The 23906-nt window shown below is 43.9% G+C and overlaps 1 protein-coding gene across 1 annotated transcript in view; it reads left to right on the top strand.

The window, feature by feature from the left end:
* wwox (WW domain containing oxidoreductase) overlaps positions 1–23906 on the top strand; it is a 1040919-nt gene that overhangs the window by 424770 nt on the left and 592243 nt on the right. The window contains exon 8 of the mRNA XM_033035849.1: positions 21004–21268. Within this exon, the coding sequence (XP_032891740.1) occupies positions 21004–21268 (265 nt within the window). The remainder of the gene's footprint in view (positions 1–21003; positions 21269–23906) is intronic.

Consider the following 23906-nt stretch of genomic DNA (forward strand, 5'->3'; position numbering starts at 1 on the left):
AAAAGGACTTTTTTTGTCGTATTTCACTGGATTGGAAATCTTCTCTGTGCTTCTCTGTTTCAAAATAATAAATATCCTGCGATAGCACTAGAGAGAGTGCAGAGGAGATTTACGAGGATCTAGCCAAAGTTGGAGAATTATAGCTGTTTGGAGAAACTCTCTCGGCCTGAGTTGTTTTTGTAGGGGGAAAAGGATAGCGAGGAGAGATTTAGTTGAGGTGTATAACATACTGAAAGGCCTTAACAATATATACTGAATTGACTATTTCCATAAACTAAGAGATCATGGACATGATGGAATAGATTTTAGTCAACTTTCAGAAGGATTGAACAGGAGTTGAGGAAAATATGTCACTTTGTACAACAGATGGTTTTGGTCTGAAATGGTGTTGGCTGCATAAGGCTTCGTTGTATTTCAGGAGCTTCTCGAAAAGCATTTGAATAACCTGCGGGGCTCTAAGAACATAGAACATAGAAAAGTAGAGCACGGGAACAGGCCCTTCGCCCCATGATTTCTATGCCAAACATGATGCCAAGATAAACTAATCTCATATGCCTGCGTCATCCTTTCCCATTCCCTGCATATCCATGTGCCTATCTAAAAGCTACTTTTGTATCTGCCTCCAACAACACCCCCAGTAGTGCATTCTAGGCACTTACCACCCTCGGTGTAAAAATAACTTGTCCTGCACATCTCATTAAAAACTTTTCCCCTTTTCACCTGAAACATAGAAACATAGAAAATAGGTGCAGGAGTAGGCCATTCGGCCCTTCGAGCCTGCACCGCCATTCAATATGATCATGGCTGATCATCCAACTCAGTATCCTGTACCTGCCTTCTCTCCATACCCCCTCCGCCCTCAAGTCTTTGACATTTCCTCCCTGGGAAAACGGTTTTGTTCAGAACACGGATTTAATCACATGAGATTGACCAAGCTGTTGACCAAGAGCTGGGAAATGAAATTAAGTTCATTTTCGGCAGGAACCCCATGGGCCAAATGCCATCCTCCTATGCTGACAATTTCTCCGATTCTATGATTGATCGTTGTATTGCATCCTCAACTGAGGTCAGTTGTTTTGGATCAAACGTTCAATATGACAGTGATCGTTCATGTAAAAGTCTGACAGTCTCTCCCAGAATGGTGTGGAAAATTGGAGCTTATGAATCTGAGACCCATATGTTATTGTCGGGGGTAAGGGCATCAATAATACAGTATCTGGTGGTACAGCTGTAGACTTTAGAGATACAGAGTGGAAACATTCCCTTCGGCCCACTGAATCCGAACCGACCAGCGATCACCCCATACCCTGGCACTATCCTACACTGGGGACCATTTACAATTTTTACTGAAGCCAATTAACCTACAAACCTGTATGTATTTGGAGTGTGGGAGGAAACCCACGCAGCCACAGATCAGCACCCGTTGTCAGGATTCAACCCAGGTCTCTGGCGCTGTAAGGTTGCTACCACTGTGCTGCTATAAGGTGTTAATGGACTTGATTAATTAATGTCCAATTAAATGTCAGAGCCAGCTCGAAGGACCAAATGGCCTATGCTTTTTCCTACGCATCCAGAACACTTCCACAGGCAACCTTGATGCAGGACAGCATTGCTTTGAAGTACAAACTTGGGAAAAGGAAGATAATGTGCCGGTATATAATGCGGCAAATGGGAAAGTTACAAAAACTGCCTGACCTGTTTTTCCCAAAACAAAGTTCATGCAATTAGAAAACACTTGTGGAAGGCAGGCACTGGTGGCACAAGGACAATGGAACTTTTATGCTGAAATCTACAATGCATTTAATACTAGCTTTGTTACAGACGGCAGCAACTATCTATAACTTAGTGACTGCAATTAACATTAGCTTCCTGCGTAATCGGGCAACTTTGTCAAGGTAACACAGTGTCTATAGAGGTGACATTTACACTTTAGTCAAAATGGATGTGTGGTCGAACGCTCAGAACATGCATCAATGTAATGCCAACATTTTAAATTGTCACAAAATGTCCAATTAAAATGTTTTATTGAAAATGTTGTTTTATTTTATGATTCAAACTGAGACAAATCTGCAATCTGTATTCTCATGAGAAGAAGTGGTTGGGGTACAGTTCTTGATGAAGTGAATTGTACATGGTCTGTATGTGAACTTTATTGATCTCGTTAGCTAAATTGCCTTTTCTTGTTTCCTACTTCATGCTATGTAACAACTTTTCCAGATATCAATTGACATTACAGTTTCAAAAAATTAGCTCCATACATCAGAATAACAAAAGCCAGAGTATTGTTGCTTTAAAATGGTTTTAAATCCACAGCTCGGAAAAAGGAGTGGTTAAACTTGATCATTGTTAATTCTGTCGGTTGTTTCTTCTACAGTTTTACAGTTTGTCCTGATCCTTTCCAGGTGGGGAAAATGACTCACAAAGCAAAACAACTCGTAAATCATTTCACAAGTTTGGTAAATGCCAATCGAATGCCACGAATAAAATAATACAAATAATAACTGCAAATAATATGACAAATGTTCTAACATTTAATTACTGAAGGTGCTGTAGAAATATTAACAAACTGTGGCATTCTAATAGGACCTTGTATTCTGTACCTTAGAACATAACCATATAACCATATAACAATTACAGCACGGAAACAGGCCATCTCGACCCTTCTAGTCCGTGCCGAACACATATTCTCCCCTAGTCCCATATACCTGCGCTCAGACCATAACCCTCCATTCCTTTCCCGTCCATATAACTATCCAATTTATTTTTAAATGATAAAAACGAACCTGCCTCCACCACCTTCACTGGAAGCTCATTCCACACAGCCACCACTCTCTGAGTAAAGAAGTTCCCCCTCATGTTACCCCTAAACTTCAGTCCCTTAATTCTCAAGTCATGTCCCCTTGTTTGAATCTTCCCTACTCTCAGTGGGAAAAGCTTATTCACGTCAACTCTGTCTATCCCTCTCATCATTTTAAAGACCTCTATCAAGTCCCCCCTTAACCTTCTGCGCTCCAAAGAATAAAGCCCTAACTTGTTCAACCTTTCTCTGTAACTTAGTTGCTGAAACCCAGGCAACATTCTAGTAAATCTCCTCTGTACTCTCTCTATTTTGTTGACATCCTTCCTATAATTAGGCGACCAAAATTGTACACCATACTCCAGAATTGGCCTCACCAATGCCTTGTACAAGTTTAACATTACATCCCAACTTCTATACTCAATGCTCTGATTTATAAAGGCCAGCACACCAAAAGCTTTCTTTACCACCCTATCTACATGAGATTCCACTTTCAGGGAACTGTGCACAGTTATTCCCAGATCCCTCTGTTCACCTGCATTCTTCAATTCCCTACCATTTACCATGTACGTCCTATTTTGATTTGTCCTGCCAAGATGTAGCACCTCACACTTAACAGCATTAAACTCCATCTGCCATCTTTCAGCCCACTCTTCCAACTGGCATAAATCTCTCTGTAGACTTTGAAAATCTACTTCATTATCCACAACCCCACCTATCTTAGTATCATCTGCATACTTACTAATCCAATTTACCACACCATCATCCAGATCATTCATGTACATGACAAACAACAGTGGACCCAACACAGATCCCTGTGGCACCCCACTAGTCACTGGCCTCCAACCTGACAAACAACCATCCACCATTACTCTCTGGCATCTCCCATTTAGCCACTATTGAATCCATCTTGCTACTCCACCATTAATACCCAACAATTGAACCTTCTTAACCAACCTTCTGTGAGGAACCTTGTCAAAGGCCTTACTGAAGTCCATATATACAACATCCAGTGCTTTACCCTCATCAATTTTCCAAGTAACCTCTTCAAAAAATTCAAGAAGATTAGTCAAACATGACCTTCCAGGCACAAATCCATGTTGACTGTTCCTAATCAGACCCTGTTTATCCAGATGCTTATATATATTATCTCTAAGTATCCTTTCCATTAATTTGCCCACCACTGACGTCAAACTAACAGGTCTATAATTGCTAGGTTTACTCTTAGACCCCTTTTTAAACAATGGAACAACATGCGCAGTACGCCAATCCTCCGGCACTATTCCCGTTTCTAATGACATTTGAAATATTTCTGTCATAGCCCCTACTATTTCTACACTAACTTCCCTCAATGTCCTAGGGAATATCCTGTCCGGACCTGGAGACTTATCCACTTTTATATTTCTCAAAAGTGTCAGTACTTCCTCTTCTTTGAATCTCATAGTTTCCATAGCTACTCTACTTGTTTCCCTTACCTCACATAATTCAATATCCTTCTCCTTGGTGAATACCGAAGGAAAGAAATTGTTCAATATCTCCCCCATCTCTTTTGGCTCTGCAGATAGCTGTCCACTCTGACTCTCTAATGGACCAATTTTATCCCTCGTTATCCTTTTGCTATTAATATAGCTGTAGAAACCCTTTGGATTTACTTTCACCTTACTTACCACAGCAACCTCATATCTTCTTTTAGCTTTTCTAATTTCTTTCTTAAGATTCTTTTTACATTCTTTATACTCCTCAAGCACCTCATTTACTCCATGCTGCCTATAATTATTGTAGATCTCTCTCTTTTTCCGAACCAAGTGTCCAATTTCCCTTGAAAACCATGGCTCTTTCCAATTTTTACTTTCCTTTCAACCGAACAGGGACATAAAGATTCTGTACTCTTAAAATTTCACCTTTAAATGTCCTCCATTTCTCTTCCACATCTTTCCCATAAAACATAGAAGAGTACAGCGTAGGAACAGGCCCTTCAGCCCACAATGTCTGTGCCGAATATGATGGCTCGTTATGCCTGCACTTCGGAAACACCAGAAACTGCAGATGCTGGACTCCCAAGGAAAAAACAAACTGCTGGAGGAATTTGGCGGGTCAGGCAGCCTCTGTGGAGGGAATGGACAGATGAGTTTTCGGGACAGGATCCTTCTTCAGACTAGGTCTGGAGTCTGAAGAAGGGTCCCAACTCGAAACATTGGCTGAATATTCTCTCCACATTTGCTGCCTGACCTGCTGAATTCCTGCAGCACTTGTTTTTGGCTTAATGTCATTGGTTTTGAAACAGATTCAGATACCATCAGAAACGGAAGTGCCTGTCATAACTGAGAAACACAGCTTCATGGCAGATTGCTTCCAGCATTTTATCTTCAGTATAAGACATCCCTGGGTGATAAACTTGTGACTTTTGGTCAGCCCTATTGATGAACAAGCTCCCATGATATTAATAAAATCTAAGCTCCAACACACTGTACTTGTTTGCTCCTTTAAAAAGCAGAACTAATTTCCTCTCTCCCTCCACTTTGAATAACTGTTGTTGCTTATTGGTCCTATGTGACTTTTAGACTTTAGACTTGAGAGATACAACGTGAAAACATGCCTATCGGCTCACCGAATCCACACCTACCAGTGATTATCCTGCACACTAACACTATCCTACACACTAGGGCCAATTTACAATTTAAAGGGCCTGTCCCACCAGCATGCGATTGCATGCGTCTAGCGCGACCAAACGTGGTGGCTTGAGGCGTATGGCCTCGCGGGGCCGGTCCCACTTCCAACCGCGGAGCCGTCTGGAGCTGGTTCCGACATCATACTCACCAATCAGCTGGGCAGGAGGCAGTCCGATTGAATTTGGACGTCGCACGGCGTCGGGCGGTTACGTCACCACGCAACGGCACACCAGGCGGTGACGGCAGCGCGCAACGCCACGCGCTAGGCGTACGCCGTCAATACGCTGCATACGCCGTCAAGACCCTGCGTACGGCGTCGAGACGCTGCGTACGCCCGTCGAGGCGCTGCATACGGCCTCAATGCGGCTGCGGGCCGACGCGGAATTTTTGGACAGTGTCAGTTTTTTGGTGCCCCGCGCGATGTCGGGACCAACCCCGCACAACTGCATACGGCTCCGGCGATCGAAGTGGGACCGGCCCCGCGAGGCCGTACGGCTCAAGCGAACCACGTTAGGTCGCGCTCGCAGCATGCAGTCGCCTGCTGGTGGGACAGGCCCTTCACTGGAGCCTTTAACCTACTACCTGTACGTCTTTGGAATGTGTGAGGAAACCGAAGCACCTGGAGAATAACCGACAGGATCACACGGAGAACGTACAGACTCCGTACGGACAGAACCAGAGGTCAGGGTCTCTGGAGCTGCAAGGCAGCAGCTCTACCGCTACGCTGTGTGCGATTGGCCTCATTTATTACCAAACTATGGAGATATGGTTACTTTATTGAGTGAAGTTTGTGTATTGTTCAACTAATGGACAAAGTCGATAAAGGACGTCTGTAAAGCAGAACCCATTGGTAACCCAGGGCGGTCTGTTGTGGAAGCCTGCTTATCCACTTTAGTTACATGCACTTTTCACTTTCTGGTGCACTCGCTATTTTATTTCCTTTTCCTTTGCTAAGTGGGGTTCCAGGCACAGTAAAATTGGATTATTTTGACAATCTGGTCTGTTTAAAAGATTCTTTGGAACAAAGCTTCCTTTCATATCCAGAACAGGATAGTATGCCAATGATAACAGAAGTGAAACTTGCAAAGTAATACGATCGTTCACCTTCTAAAGTGGATATAAATTAGTTCTTGATTGCAATTTCAATGGTCTTGCTGAACTATTTACGAAGATTTGGATCTTTCGATAACACGGACACTATTGCTTGAAGAAATGCATTCTGAGTGTTTACCTTTCCATTTTATAGACTTAGTGCAAACTGTTTAATGCATCCATGGTAGGAAAATCTTGACTGGATCATGTTAACTGACTCCTTAATTGCTATTGTTGTATTTAAGTGATAAGTACCACTGCATCAAAGCTGCCTGTTGCACCTGTGCAGTGCTCAATGAGTTCATTAACTGCACCACTAACTTCTACCCTGTCCTTAAATTTGATGGGACAATCTCTGACACCTCTCTCCCCTTTCTTAATCTCTCTGTCCCCATCACAGGGACAGATTATTGACTGACTTCTAGTACAAACCAACCGACTCCCAGAGTTATCTGGAATACACTTCCTCCCACCCTACTTCTTGCTAAAATGCTATCCCTTAATTTCTCCATCTCTGCCACTTCTGTTCCCCACATGAGACTTTCCATTCTAGGACATCTGCAATGTCTTCGTTCTCTATTTTTTTAATCCTATTATAGTGGAAATTTAAAATAAAAACAGTAAATATGGGAAGCATTCAGCAGATCAGGCAGTATGTGTGGAAAGAGAAGCAGTTAATGTTTCAACATTGTCTGATCTGCTGGTGTATCCAGCTTTCTAATTTCACTTTACAGCAATCACTCTGATCCTCCTTTCACAACTGTACTGCCCCTTAGTTTGTTTTCTATCTCTCTAATTACTGTATTTATTTCACTGATGTAAGTTCAAGCTGTGGTTTCAAATTCCTCAAAGCTATCCTATGCCCTTCACGCACCTTCTGCAGTGGTTATTTGATTCTCTATCACTTCAGGAGACAAATGCAGTAGGATAGGAGGACTGGAAGGATAGAGGTGAACGTCTGACAGCCAAGGGAATCAGGAGCTTATCAGAGATGGACTTTTAATTGATTAAGAAGATGTCAAAGAATGTATGTGAAAGACCAAGATGAGAATTGGTGATAAGGGTCACAATATTTCCAGCAGCTTTCAAGCAGGTTTTTACATTTCCAATTTATTTACTTTTCCATTACGCCTCTTTTAGGCTGGTTCTGATTAATTTAGTTTAGTTTAGAGATACAGTGCGGAAACGGGTCCTTCAGGCCATCAAATCTGCGCCAACCAGTGATCCCCGTACATTAGCACTATCCTACACACTAAGGACAATTTACGATTTTTACCAAAGTCAATTAACCTACACCAACCTTTACGTCTTTGGAGTATGAGAGGAAACCAGAGCACCCGGAAAAAATTATGCGGTCACGGGGAGAAAGTACAAACTCTGTACAGACAGCACCCATAGTCAGGATCGAACCAGGATCTCTGGCACTGTAAGGCAGCAACTCTACCACTGTGTTGTCCTTATCTTGCAATGTAGCTTTTGCCTGGGATTCTTAATATTTATAATATAACTAGACTAAGTGCGACCGTTGGGTCCCAGTCACACGGGAGGCCTGGTCCCCCAACACAACCCATTCCCCCAATGCAATATTCCACCACTCGCAGGAGGGGGGGTTGTGGGGGACGGGGGGTTGTGGGGGAGGGGGGGTTGTGGGGCGGACGGGGGGTGTGTGTGGGTGGGCAGGGGGGTTTGTGGGCAGGGGGGCTTGTGGGGGGAGGGGTGTGTGGGCGGGGGGGGGGTTTGTTGGGCGAGAGGTGTGTGTGGGCGGGGGGTGTGAGCTCGGAGAAAACATGGGGGAAGAGCCATGGGGGAGAGGGGGGCATCACGGGGGAGGAGGAGCCCGCGAGGGGCACCAGAGTGGTACTGGCTGGAATTATCGGTGTGATGGGGACTCACAGCGGGCGCTGGTCGCTGGTCGTTCTCCTCCGCCGGGATCAGAGTCTCCGCTTTCCGTTTGGCGACATCTCCGAATCCGGGCTGGGCTGGGTCAGGTCTCCGATGCTGGGCTGCTGCTCGGGGCGGGGCTGCTGCTTGGGGCGGGGCTGCTGCTTGGGGTAGGGCTGCTGCTTGGGGCGGGGCTGCTTCCGGTCACTCCGAAATTCTGGTTGGAAATCACTGCCAGCCATCTTCAGCTCCAGTAAAGACGCAATGTCGCAGGAAGGGACGGACCGTCCCAGAGAATGACAGGGGAAGAGACTAATCCGCGCGGCGCTGACTGGCAGGAGAAGAGATCGATCTGCGCACCCGCGGTTTTTAAGATTTTTAAACCTCGCTAACTTTTACGATATTCAACCAATTGGAACAATTGGTGCATTCGCAGCATAGGAGAACGGTGAGTGAATTGCGAAAAATCGTAGCGCTGTTGCGAACCGTTTATGCGCAAATAGAAAGACCACCAAACCGGAAGATAACAAGATCAAAGTTTTAGTTAAGTATAGAAGATAGATGGGTCACAATTTTGAACATTTTTAGCACTGACAGTTTTCCACCCTGCTGCCTTAAAGTGATCCGCCATGAGTTTTGAGCCATAGTTTGCCAAAGTAAAGCCAAACGTGAAAGATTGTGTGCATATTACATTTCTTGTGTCTGATGAGTGTTTGCTGAGAAAGGTATCATTATATTGTAACATTTTCTCAAAATATATATTAATATATATTAATACCACTTTCATTGCCGAAATTGTTCAGCATCTGGAAGGGCACATTAAATTGAAAATGCTTGCTTGCCAATAACGTTTTATATCGAGGACCCAAGGATGCAAGATTCTTTCCCATAGGAGGACCAAGATATTGTGCACTGTGTTATTTGGCTGGAGAGAATGCAGAGAAGATTTACAAGGAAGTTGCTATCACTCGACGGCCTGAGCTTTCAGGAAAGGGTCTTAGGGGTGATCTTATAGAGGTGTATAAAATCATGAAGGGAATAGATAGTGTGAATGCACAGATCCTTTCACCCTGAGTAGGGGAATCAAGAACCAGGGGACATTAATATGAGAGGGGAAAGATTTAATAGAAACCTGAGGGGAAACTTTATCACACGGATGGTGGTGGTTGTATGGTACGAGCTGCCAAAGGAGGAGTTGAGGCAGGTACTAAAACCACATTTAAAATAAATTTTGACAGGTACATGAACAGGAAGGTTTAGAGTGATATGGGCCAAACAAGGTGCAAAACAGATGGGTGTAGTATACTGTAGATGTGGCATATTGGTTAGCATGGACAAGTTGGGCTGAAGGGCCTGTCTCTGTGCTGCATGACTCTATGACACTGTAGATTGGCCTTGCACATTTTACACACCGATTAGATCTTCCTTTGGATCCAAGGATTCCTTGGGATTGATTTGAGGTTGGATGGAGGGTTGACATAAACTGACGAGCATAGATTGGATGATTGGTGTTTTTTTAGGCTTCCAATGGATTGATTGGAATGGAAGCAGCTTTGATTTGATCTTGAGTTAAACAAAATGTGTTGCAACAAGGGCCTAATGGAGAGCTATCGTCAGAGATAAGCATTTTACTTGGAAGACTTATCCAAGATACTTTGGTTCCTGTGGACTTTCCCATCAGCAACACTCGGGCACCATGATCACATGTTTTTGCTTGTGTGACTGTGCCATCAGTGGGTCACAGCTGCGTGAACCGGCAGAACAGACATGGAATGGGTTTCACACCATTGGATGCCATGGTACGTGTCAGGGTGATTCTATATATTGGACCATCGGGGAAATTAAGAAACATTGCTGACTTTGCAAAGAGGCTGAGTGCTTAATCTAGGCGTAGCCCTTGTTTGGTTTGGTTTATTTGTTGTCACGTGTTCAGAGATACAGTGAAAAGCTTGGTGTTAAAAGCCTGCAGTGTTCAACTCGGTTTAAAATGATCACTTTATAACATTTAAAATAAACACAATTGACTTCAGATGTACTACTGATTGCAGCATTTGCTGAAGTTAGAATTTTTTTTAGCTCCATACTTAATGCTATTGAACTGTTAACTGCATTTGGTTGTAAGTTTAGTTTCGAGATACGGCATGGAAACAGGCCCTTCAGCCCATCGAGTCCACGCCGACCAATAATCACACGAAACACCAATTCTGTGTTATTCCAGTTTTGCGCCCTACACACTAGGGGCAATTTACAGAAGCCAATTAACCTACAAATCTACACGAATGTGGGAGGAAACCGGAGCACCGGCGAAAACCCATGTGGTCATAGAGAGAATGTACACACTCTGCACAGACAGCACCAGTAGTCAGGCTCGAGTTTGGGACTTTGGCGATCTAAGGCAGCAACTCTACCGCGTAAATAATTGTTTGCGTGTTTCATTATGAGATGTGTGTGCAAGACCATCATTTATTACTTATTCCCCAATTTATTACTCATTCCCCAAATCTTGGTGCTGATGTGCTCCTGCCTTTAACCATTACAGTCCAAGAATTGGTAGGCAGAGAATTTCAGCCCTATGTTCAGTTCCATTGAAAGAATGGCAATATGCAAAGTCAAAGTCAATTTTATTCATCACATACACATTACATGCAGTGAAATGAATTTGCCAGCAGCGATACACTTAAAAGAACACACAATACACAATAAAATTTAACACAAACATCCACCACAGCATTCTTCACTGTGGTGGAAGGCAACAAAGTTCAGCCAGTCCTCCTCCCTTGTTCGCCCGTGGTCGGGGCCATAGACCCCCTGTAGTCGCCGTTACAGACGGCCCTCGATGTACAGGCCCTCTCGTCGGGATGATTTAAACCTCAGTCGGGACGTTGAAACACACGCTTGGAGGTCCCGAATCGCACTTTCCTACCGGAGTCCGCGGCTTCTGGATGTTATAGGCCGCAGGCCGGCGGTCGGAGCTCTTCTCCGGCGATCCCTAACGAGGGATCCCAGACTGCGGAATGTAAGTCCACGCCACGCCCATGGCAAGAAGCTCCGCGGACCACAGTCCCATGATGTCAACGACACCAGGCCAGCATTCGGAGCACTCCTCTCTGGCGACCCCCAGCAAGGGTTCGCCCGCTCTGCGATGGGAAGTCCATGCTGCGCCTGCTGCCGATGCGCCGGGCCCGACTCCGGCAAAGGCCGCTCCAATCCATGATAGGCCGCGAGGGAGGCGACATGGAAAAAGTCGCCTCTCCGTGGAGGAGGCGGCTGAAAGCAGTTTCCCCCTTTCCCCTCCCCCCCCCCCACCCCCACCCCCCATATAAGACATACCGATAGACACCCAAACTGACACTAGACACACCCTAAAAAACAAAAAATGTAGAAATTACAAACACGCTGCTGGGTTAAGAGGCTTTGCGGTGGTGGAGGGAGGGATGGTGGATGGGGTCCCAGTCAAATGGGTTAAGGGCCTGTCCCACGAGCATGCGACTCCATGCGGCAAGAGCGACCTAACGTGATCGCTTGAGCCGTACGACCTTGCGGGGCCGTATGGAGTTGTGCAGAGCTGGTCACGACATCGCGCAGGGCTCCGAAAAACTGACCGTGTTCAAAAATTCCGCGCGGGAACGGCTTGCCGCCCCGCACCGCCTCGACGGCGTACGTCACGCGCGAACTTCCCGCGGACTTCGCTCGAACTTCATGTCACTCACTCGACCTCCGCGCGGCCCCCGATTCTGGTTTGGTCGCGCTCGCCGCATGCAGGCGCATGCTGGTGGGACCGGCCTTGTACGGGGATCACTCGACCTCCACGCGGCCCCCGCTTCCGGTTTGGCCGCGCTTGCCGCATGCAGGTCGCATGCTCGTGGGACAGGCCCTTTACTCTACGCTGTATCATTCTGAGTTGGATGTTTCTGGAACTGCACTCAATTTGGTAGATGGAGAGTATCCTGTTGTATTCCTAATGGCAGCAAGGGGGTGTTATTCAGCATAGGATATCCAGCTTCTGACCTGTTCTCTTGCAGCCATAATATTTATGTGGTTGGTTCATTTTGAGTTGCTGTTGACCAGAAACTTGTATGTCAATGCGATAGATTTTTGGTAGAATTGACTTTCAAGGTGCAAGTGTTACTTGCACATTACCATCCAAGCTGGAATGGAGTGTGCCCCGGTGTAGCCATTTGATGTTTTACTATGTACTTGTGAATAGAACTGAATCCTGGAACCAACAGCAAAAGGAGTCATTGTTGACCTTGTGAATAATCTGACTGGTTATGATGGCCTGAACTCTCCAGTTGTCCTTCTGCCATATTATCACTCACGTATGTCTATTAATCTTGGCCCAAGGTAGAGGAAAAGAATTACCAGAGGTGTGGTTAATGTGTTGGACCAAAAGCCAGAGTTCTGGACCATTGATCCAGAAACATGAGTTTAAATCTCACCTTCGCAGCTGGGGAATTTAAGTTTGACTAACAAAATAAATCTGGGCTTGCTTTAAAATGAAGGTAGATTCCATAATGTAACGGTGAAATGACCAGATGATTGTAGAAGTTCAGCAGGTTCATTAATGTTGTTTAGGGGAGGAAATCTGCTGGTCTGCTGTATAGTTAACTCCATACCCACCAATAGAGTTGAATCTTATAGATTACTTGGGGGAGATTAAGAATGGGTGATAAAATTAGGCATCATCTGTAACATCTGTGTCTTGCAAATGCATTAAAAAAGTTTGAACTCAGGGTAGGTCATGGATGGTTGTGTGTTCTGTGGGAAAACTCATAATTATCTCAGTTTGGATGTTTAGTCAGTGATGGCTTATATCGTTGGTGCAGTATTCATTTTCATTTTTTGGGTTTGCCCCTCCAAGTGTTTTTTGTCATAATGGATTTGGGATAACTTCAATCAATTACTTGATGATGCACTCATATAATTGACTGGTCTTTAGTTTTACGTGGGTGGAATATCAATTCTTTAGCTACTGGGAAAGGCAACACTGTATGGAATCTTGGAGACTATTCGATGGAAATATTGTATTCACGTCTTAACGGCAAGCGATTGTCTTTAGGGTGTTTTATTTTTCAATCTAAGCAAACACAGACACAAAATTTTGGGCATATTTCCAGATTTTTTTTCATTATTTCTTCATAAGATATTGGTACTTAGCTTAAACTGTTAATAGGTGTTAGCATCTTTATATCGATGATATACTGTATCACATTTGCTAAGTTTTGGTTGACAGTATTACAGTTTTAATCACCCATTAACTGGACCTGATGGATGATCTGTCAGCAATGAAAATTAAAAAGCAACCTTATTTGCATGTAATTGCATATAAAGAAAAAATGGTAAAATAAAATCATTTCTCACCCGCTCCCGTGAAAGCACATGTCATCACTACACAAATATTTCCCATTTACAATTTACAAAAAAATCTCCTCCTAGAATAATGTGTTGATGTTTATCCACATTTTTCTAAACAAGTAACAGCTATATTTTTCTAAGCTGACTATATTATACCTTTGTTCAATCAGTGAGATGTATAATACTTGGTTAAAAAAAAAATTAACATCTGGCATTTAACGATTATGTCAGAGACAATTAAACATCACCATGTAGTTTCTTTGTTTCATGCTCCATCAAAAAATTGTTTGGTACTTCGTATGTCACAGTCCTTTTTATAGATGTAGTAACATCAAATCCTGCTACATTAATTTCTGGTTTGTAAGCAGTTATATTTTAAAATTCCCCCTCTCCTCCCCTCCTCTTGACAGGTAGTGGTGTTTATTATAAAGTACGTGTATAAAGTACTTCTTTATACTCGTAAAGTTATCACTTGTGCAACCTTATAGCTGTAAACATGTGTAAAAAAAAATTGCAATTCTGTTCGCAGGAACGTAGCTGAAAGAAGTCATGTGTTGATGACATTTCCTTAACCTGCAAAACCAAGCTGTATTTTCCAAGCATCTTAAAGTCATCTTTGATGTTGGAGAAGGACCATATAGTTTCTTTAGAAAATGCAGGTGCTTAATCCTTACAGTTAACTATTCCAGCTGTATGGACCATATGGTTTCCTAAACCCTTTTCCATATTATTATTTAATCCACACCAATTCCACCTTCACATCATATTCCTATATTTTTGTATTCTCTTTGTGTCCAAAATTCTTTCCACCCAAGTCTTGAATATCGACATTATCTCAGCGTCTACACTCTCTTGCATGGAATAGTCTTGCCGCCATCTGAAGTTTATTTTCCTTGTTTCAGTATTAAATAGCATATCTTCAGATTATGATTCCACTCCACCTCCAAGTCGAGATTCTAACGAATTCCTTCTGTGATTGATCTGTGGTGAGTGTTGGAGGTTTGTTTTTGATTGAAAAATATAGCATTGAAACGATCATCCGTTCATGCTAGTTCTATGTTATCCCACTTTCCCCAACCACTCCCAACACACCAGGGGCATTTTTCAGAGGCCAATTAACTTACAAACCTGCACACCTTTGAGATGTGGTTGGAAACTGGAGCACCCAAGAGAACCCACGCGGTCACGGATTATGTGCAAACTCCACGCAGACAGCACTCAAGGTCAGTATCAAGACTGAACTTCTGGAGCTGCCTGGCAGTGGCTCTATCAGCTACACCAGTGCACGGCCCTTGATGGGCGAGCCCTTGTCTTTGCTCATGTTCTTGCAACTTCCCTTGCCACCACCATTGCCATCTCAACACTAGCAGGATGAGGTGGATGAATCACATAGCAAGCTTTGCCGCGGAAGGTGGTGAACTTCTTCAATATGTTGCTTGGTTATGGAAGAGAAAAGGGCGCGGAAAATATTGTAGATTGCCTGTGGCAATGTTGGCACCTACTACCCACTGGAATGAATCCATTCTGTTGCCGGAGGCAGAGGCAGATTACTCAAGATAAGAAATTGGCCGCGTCATCTCATGATCGTGCTTACATGAAGTTTAGCCATGACCGTGTCAGTAGTTTTTTTTTTAAACACAGATTTTTTTGTACAGTATTCATTCAGGCTTTATTTTGGGTCTATCTGTGAGCAATAATGTGTGTGGTTTTGCTGATCAATTACAAAGTTTCACCGAGCAGCAGCCTACATCGGACTTGCATTACACTTTGAAACTCAGTACTTTGTTTATAGCTCATTTTAAATCAAAATGGCATCTGTGCATTTAATAAAATTCTCATTTTATAGCTCTTCCCTCGAGTCCTGAGAAGTGTTTTGCCAAACACTCCTCACATCATAAATTTCAGACTTCGTGACTATTTTTTGAGGTTAAGACAAAATTGCGCACAAATTTCTTTTGATAATGAATAAAAGCAGCAATTACTCTAGATCAAATTAAATGTGTGCAGCCTATTTTAAAATTACTGTAATTAGTAAGGCTCTGTGGCTTCATAAATTTTCAATTCCCTTTATGCAAGACTTCTCTATTATTGAGGTTAACCTAAGGTCTTGATTTATAAGTTTGTGAAATAAAACCACATCAGTCCTCGCTGACCAGTGACCACTGGTCAAGATTCCACTCTCCACTGTTGCAAATTTAACACAAATTTAAATGATTCTTCCCAAAGCTTTTGATTAAAAAAATATATTAGGTTTGTTACTCTCAACTATCTGAGCTAAACAAGAACTTTTGTCATCTTGATGGCACACTTTTGATCTCAAGACCAGTCCAGCTACATCTATTTTACCTTGGCATCACGTTCAGCACCAACATTGTAGGCCGAAGGTCTGTTCCTCTGCTGCAGTGGGCGGCAGAATTGCTGCCTTACAGCACCAGAGATTTGGGTTTGATCCTGACTATGAGTGCTGTCTGTGCTGAGTTTTTACATTCTCCCTGTGATCATGTGGGTTTTCTCTGCATGCTCCGGTTTTCTCCCACACTCCAAAGTTTGTAGGTTCATTGGTTTCTGTAAATTGTCACTAGTGTAGGGGGTGATCACTGATAGGCGCGGACCCCGGCTGTAAGACCTGTTTCTGTGCTGTATCTCTAAAGTATAAAGTAAAGTAATAATCAATGTTCTACATCCACTCCATCGCTGAAGTCTGCCTACCACTTGAAGCATTGCCCAAACCTATCCTCTCCACTGTTTCAACTCTCATCCTTTGGTTTTGAACTTGAGACTTGATGCATCCAATATTCTCCTGACTGGCTTTTCCTGATCATGCAAGTTTATTCAAAATTCTGCTGCCCAGAAACTAACATACCAGATTTTGTTCACCTATCATGTCAATGCTCATTGACCAACTGCACATAGACTTTAAACGGAAGTGTGCATTGATTTTAACTATCTTGGCTGCCTTTGAACCTCCTTACCTTTGCACTACTGTCTAGTCCTACAAAGCATTGTGTCTTAGCTGTCATCTCGTTATGATTTGTGCATCCCCACTATTAATTGCTCTTTTATCAGTGGTTATGCCGTCATCTTGCTCTTTAAATTTTTACATGTCTTGCCGGATCGCTCGGAGTCTTTACCTCTACTTCTTTAAAATAATCCTTAAAACCTAGCCCATTTTTGAAGAGAGAAAAGTTAGTTATAAAATTGCAGACATCGTCAGGACTTATGGAATAGGTGCCGCTGCCAGTTCATTCAAAATCCACCATTTTCAAAACAAAACTATTTATATGTAACCTCTGTGCAGTAATCACCATGATACATTGGCTTTGAGAATACACCTGCTGGTTCACAGTGGGAGGCTGCTGAAGAGATTAGCTTTGGAAACTGACAAGGCAAAACTCTTCTATTGAAACTTGTAAATGTACCAAACCATGTGCCATACATTAATTATTTAAGGCCATCAAAGCCGCCCATTAGATGTGGAATATTCTGATTTTGTACCACTGTTAGCTACACAGTGTTAATTGACCCTTAATGAAATTGTTTTGTTTCTGACTTGTGGGGAAAAAAAATCATTATAGACATTTCTTAGAAACAACCTGTCATAGCTATTAAGTTAAATAAAACATTCAATGATTGCTCATAGTATTAAATATCAAATAGATATGTGTATTGTGGGAGGGTGGAGATAGGTTACAATTGCAGTGATCCTTTTTAGCATGTGATGTTGTAGTGCGAGAGTAGGAGTGAACGAGTCCTTTTCAGAATGGCAGGCAGTGGCGAGTGGAGTGCCGCAAGGCTCGGTGTTGGGGCCGCAATTGTTTACCATATATATTAATGATTTGGAAGAGGGAATTAGGAGCAACACTAGCAAGTTTGCGGATGACACAAAGCTGGGTGGCAGTGTGAACTGTGAAGAGGATGTTAGGAGGTTGCAGGGTGACCTGGACAGGTTGCGTGAGTGGGCAGATGCATGGCAGAATGTAGTAGCCTGTGAGTTTACCGTAGTGATTCGTGAGTCTACCGTGGGCACTCTTTAACTCAGCGGGACAGGCAGCATCTCTGGAGAGAAGGAATGGGTGACGGGATGACGTTTCCAAATTTCTGCTGCGTCTTTGTGTTACTCCAGCACCGTGTGTTCACTTTTTGTCAACCAGCATCTGCCCTTTCTTGTGTATGACATTATTTGTATCCGTGGCAGTTGATTGTCGCTCCCTTCAGTTTCCCAGGAGGTCGGGACGGGACTGGAGTTGGGAGGGAAAGATGGGGGGGGGGGGGGGGGGGGGAGGGAGGGGGGGGAGGGGAGTGGAGGGGAGGGGGGGGGGTTGGGGTGACTTAGTACAGGAGACAAGTGTACAGACTGTGTGGGCAGACACTTTGGTAGTGATTGCCCATGGGGTTCACTGTCGAGGACTTCATAATGCAGAGAGTATTATAAACAGTGGAGCGATTAACCTTGGAAAGGGGGAAGAGTTGGACCCAGGAAACTGAAGCAGGAATTTGTTTGAGGTTATTAACGACAGAAAAATGGATGGGAAGGGTTTAGAGGGCTATGGGCCACATGCAGGCAAATAGGATAACCCCAAGACGCCAACTTGGACGGCATGGCCAAGCTGGGCCGAATAACCTGTTTCCGTGTTGTACAACACCATGACAAAGGCCTATCCAGTGGGATTGACATGTTTTGTATTTTTCCTTTCTAAAGATGCAGTGTATTTTGGTGACTATTGCACACTGCAGGTCAGAAGCGCCTTCAATACCCAGAGAGAAGGGATGGGCGGGTTAGGTGAGCAGGAGAGTGGGATTGTTTGCAGTTGCAGAGGGAGGGGGCAAGGGCGGTACAGTTCCCAGTCTCAGCTCCTGTTCTACCGAGCGTGTGGACATGGACGGGTGGCTTGGTTGGCGGCGGTCCATGGTGTGGCAGAGCCGGCGTGCCCGCTGACTCCCATTCCCCCCCCCCCCCCCCCTGGTCCGCGGCCATGCTGGGAGAGAGCCCCCGAGCAGCTGCCCCCCCCCGGGGCGACTGGCACTGACCTGCTGGCGTCGACGACGGGAAGACGGTGTGAAGCCCCCGCGCCCGGTGCAATGGGCGGGGAGCTGGAGAGGGGAGGGAAGGGGTCACACACATGGCCGGGAAGCAGAGGGGTGGGGGTGGGGGTGGGGGCGGCGAAAGACAGGGCCAACAATGAGATGGAGAAAGACAGAAACACCGACGTGCAAAGGAGACCCACAATAGTGCATGATCTCTCTCGCGTTATGGCGGGCGATTGTCGCCTGCCCGCTGTTTCTGATGCTAAAGCCTTGGGATCGTTGCCTTTCGTGTTGGCATGGAGGGGGTGGGGGGATTGTGCTGTTTGATCACCTCCTGCTATCCCAGGGACAGGGAGACAGTGGCTTTTGAGACTGGTGGCAATCACTACCAAAATATCTGCCCACACAGTCAGTACACCTCCCCTCCACTTGTCTCCCGTACTAAGTCACCCAACCCCCCCCTCCTCCCCCCACTCCCCTCCCCTCCCCCCCCCCCCCCCCCCCCCACACCTTCCCTCCCAACTCCAGTCCCGTCTCGACCCCCTGGGAAACTGAAGGGAGTGACAAGCAACTGCCACGGATACAAATAATGTCATACACAAGAAAGGGCAGATGCTGGTTGACAAAAAGTGAACACACGGTGCTGGAGTAACACAAAGACGCAGCAGAATTTTGGAAACGTCATCCCGTCACCCATTCCTTCTCTCCCGAGATTCTGCCTGTCCCGCGGGAGTGACCATACTGAGGGAATTCCCACATATATGAAGCAGAGAGAAACGCACTGGATGGTGCGCATTTTTCCTTTGTGGGTCATATCAATAGATGTGGCCGTGCTGAATCTGTGGTCCTACTCTGCCGCAGGATGGAGCTGTCTTATTTAACACTGTTGCTTCGCCGCTACCGCTTCCTTGCTGCACAATGGCAGTGAGTGCGGGACCGAGATCCTGCCTAGTTTTTTTAAGTTCTGAAATTGAATAACTTTCAATACTGAATCAGAATATACTTACTGTGTGAGATGCTGTCCAGCTCGTCTATTTGATACTTAAACAGGCTTTCATTCAGGATTGGCTCAAGAGTAACTCGGGAGAGGAACTTGGTAACGTGGGAGAGGAACTTGGTACATCGCAGAAATCAGAAGTAAACGGCAAACTTAGACATACACGTGGGAACTCGTTTAAACTCGTGAACATAAACTTGGAATCTCGTAGACAACCACGAGTGTGATTTTTTTCTTTCACTCGGAATCACTTGTGGGTGAACTTGCACCGTGAGACAGGGCCATAAGGCTTGACAGGCTGAATAGGCTCTTTCTATGGGGTAATGTTCTAGTGATTCCCAGCAAACTGGTTATAGTCACTGATGCAATCATCAAGAAAACCCATCAATACCTCTACTTAGAAGATTGAGGAGATTCGGCATGTCGATGGATACTGTCCTGTACTCGTACAGTTGAGTACTGATGCTCCCGACCTTTGAAGGGATCTTTTGACGGTGCAGCATAATCAAAGACCCACACTCTCATTTCACTCCTACCATCGGGAAGAATGTGTAGGAGTCTGAAAGCCATCACCACCAGGTTCAAGAACAGCTTTTCCCAACAACTATCAGGCTCTTGAACACTACAGAACACTGAATAAACTCTGAACTATGGACTTTGGTTGGGTGACTGACTTTGGGCTTCTTTGCACTAGTGTTACGGTTATTTATTTATTAATTTTTTTAATTATGTCTCATCAAGCCTGTATCGCTGCTGCAAATAAGAATTTCATTGTTCTCATTTTGGCACATGATAATTAAACATTCTTGGTAGAAATATATTTGTTCTGTGCCAACAAGTTGTAGTTGAGGATGGGTGCTTGTATCCAAGTGTTGAGTAGTCCAGAATGGTTTCGGATCCACATAGAATGTGGTTATCAATGCCAAACTCGAAGGCACCATTGTAATCAAACCTGGAACTCGGAGGATCTTGATCTAATTATCTGGAGGGAAGTACAACAGATGGATCATACTATCGCAAGCATTTAGTGCTAGTGCTAAAAGTTATTTCAGACTGTACTTGTGAATTGAATTTCAACTACATTTGACAATGCCTGCATTTTTTTTCCCAAAACAGGAGAAACAATTGATATTTCTCAGCACATTCATTCAAGTTTTAAAATTACCATTTTTGCATATGTATTTCAGATTCACAGATATAAAGGATTCCTCGGGGAAGGTGGATTTTAGTCTGCTTTCTCCTGCTAAAAAAGATTACTGGGCCATGCTGGCTTACAATCGTTCGAAGCACTGCAATATTCTCTTCTCGAATGAGCTGAATCGCCGCCTGTCACCTCATGGTGTAACATCCAACACTCTTCATCCAGGAAACATGATGTACTCCTCAATACACCGCAGCTGGTGGCTGTACACCCTACTGTTTTCCTTGGCTCGTCCTTTTACCAAGTCGATGGTAAGTAACCAGCTATCACAGCACTTTCTGATGTTGGTTTGCATGTCATGGGAGGTGCCTGTTCAAAGTAAAAGAAACAAGAGCTGTATGCATTACGTCCTTGGCAATCTGAATTAAGATTGGTGCTTTGCAGAGTGGAACACTTGAATTGGTATGCTGCAGTGGTTGCGTTTGAAGAAATGAGCAGAAAAATATTTGTGAATGTAATAATTCTTGGAGCAGGTGGGCCTAACTGGAGAGGCCACTGTCATATCAACTTATCCAAAGTATGCAAGACCTTCTGGCAACATGGGTTCATTTAGAAAATGAGCTGTTTCACAGGGAAATTATGTTACATTATCTTGTTAACAATTAAGTAATTCTGAATGACAGAAAATGGATGGATCCGTCGATTACAGTTCCGTCGATGCTAGCAATGCCAGAAAATGTTATTGCACAAAAAATGCTCTGTTCGATCAAATTAATGCAGTCAAACTGGTAACTTTAGTCGACTGCTGTTCCAGCATTGTGTAAAATGTCTACATTATGTTGTTGAATCGTAAAATTTCATGTGTGGATGATTCAATATATATATATCTGTTGGATCATATGATGATTATATATGCAATATGACATGTTCCAGTTTTATGGTTTTTTGAGAGAATGGTATTGGAATTTTAGCAAACAGCCACCAAACTTCTGTCTTGAGCAATAGTTTAATGATGTGGTCCATTGTCCATGTTTGGTTTTCATGTCTAGAGTCATGTGTGAGACCGCATTTAAGTTGACCAATTTGAAGTTGGTCATTAACCTCGTGGGAAGTCCATTATTGGTTGATGGTACCCCATATTCTTTATGACGCTTTCACACGATTGAGGATGAGCTGTAAGTTGAGGAGAGACTTCGCTTCCTGAATTGACTATATTTCTTTAATAGAGTTAAAGAATGAACTAGGCCCGTCAGCTCACTCAGTCTGCATTGACCATCTGTTTATATTAACACACCCATCTACACAAACTCTGCACTAACCCAGTCTTTTTTCCCCCAGTTGCCCATCAATTCATCCCAGGTTCTATCACCCATTGACACAAAGGGCCATTTACAGTGGCAATGACGCAATGTATCTGTGCTTCGTTGGCCATGGGAAGTAACCAGAGCAGACCTGTATGGTCGCATGGAGACCATGCTTCAGAGGTCACGATTGAACCTGGGTTGATGAAGCTGTGAGGCAACTGCTCCACCAGCTGGGTCATTGTGCTATCCAAATGTGGCATTAAAACTTCGTTATCCTTGCTCTCCTTTCTTTAGTTAATCTTGATTATGTGCAGTTAAAACAGTCATGAAGTAGGCAGCCGCTCACATCTTAAAAGCCTCTTGAAGTTTCCCGTTACAGTTTTATTGCAAGTGACCAGATTGTAAAACCCAGTTATAGGTCAAGTAGCCTGTGATTTCAGCAATAATTTTTGATGGTATATTTTGGGTGAAAGCATTAGCATCTGCCACAGTGAGTAAATGCAGTAGACCTTCATATTCTCCACATGCTTTCTTAATTCATGATTGCAGAGCTGGTATATATTAAATTTGGAATCGACAAATATATTTATAGTAATTTAACAGATTAAAATTTACTTATTTATTGACAGAATATTCTATTTTTTGTTTTTTTTACTCTTTGTATCTGACAATTATGATCATTGTTATACCTTACACCTATCATAGTAAGGCGAAAGAGGGGGATAAAAGCCATTGTACAATCAGTTGCTGGGAATACTTGATATTTTTCATGTCAAGATGCGATACATCCTTCATGATACATAAAATAAATTTGAACATTTATTTACAGAAGTATTTTAGAAATGTGAACTGATTGCACCAAATGAAACAGGCTTCGTGTATGAACTGGTTTCTCTGCGATGCTATTTGAAATTTGTAGGCTTGTCAAGCAGATTACCATTATCCAGCGATTTGCACAATCCTTCATTCAGACAAATATTTTTCTTGGCAGGTTATGAGTGGAAGACTAGTGTGTGTTTGAGCAGCCAGAGCTTAGCAGACGTTTCAAGCGACCAAAATGTTTTTTTTTCCCCCTTCTCAATGTGATGGATCAAAATGCCCAGAGCGTGCAGAAATTTCTGAGACTATTGGGTTACTTTACCGGTTCCAGTGGGTTGCCATCCATTGTACTGGAGTTTTAACAGATGTGCTTTCTTCTGTTTATAGATGGGATGCAAACCAACTCATGTTTCACTGTTATAAATTATATTTAGTTTAGTTTCGTTTCAGTTTAGAGATACACCATGGAAACTGGCACGTCGGCCCACCAAATTTATGCACCAAGCTGTTACTTTGGTTGTGGGCACCAGGGGCGCCGGGGAGATGGCCAGCCCTGCCAGCAGTCTGTTCATTTTTTTCATCTTTTTGTTATTTTTAGTGTTTGTTAAAAGTTTGATTTAATGTACTTCGGTTTGTTTTATGTGGGGGGGGGGGGGGGGGGCGCGGGGATCGGGTGAAACTTTTTTTCAGGTTCTTACCTTCCCGGAGATGTGATCATTTTTTGGATCACATTCTCCGGGCTCTGCGGCCTACCATCGCTGGAGCTGAAATCCGCCTCGGACTGTCGTGAGCCCCACTTAACATCAGAGTGGCTCCCTTGCCTGGG

The sequence above is a fragment of the Amblyraja radiata genome, chromosome 17 (assembly GCF_010909765.2).
Source record: "Amblyraja radiata isolate CabotCenter1 chromosome 17, sAmbRad1.1.pri, whole genome shotgun sequence".
In the NCBI taxonomy this organism is placed as follows: domain Eukaryota; kingdom Metazoa; phylum Chordata; class Chondrichthyes; order Rajiformes; family Rajidae; genus Amblyraja; species Amblyraja radiata.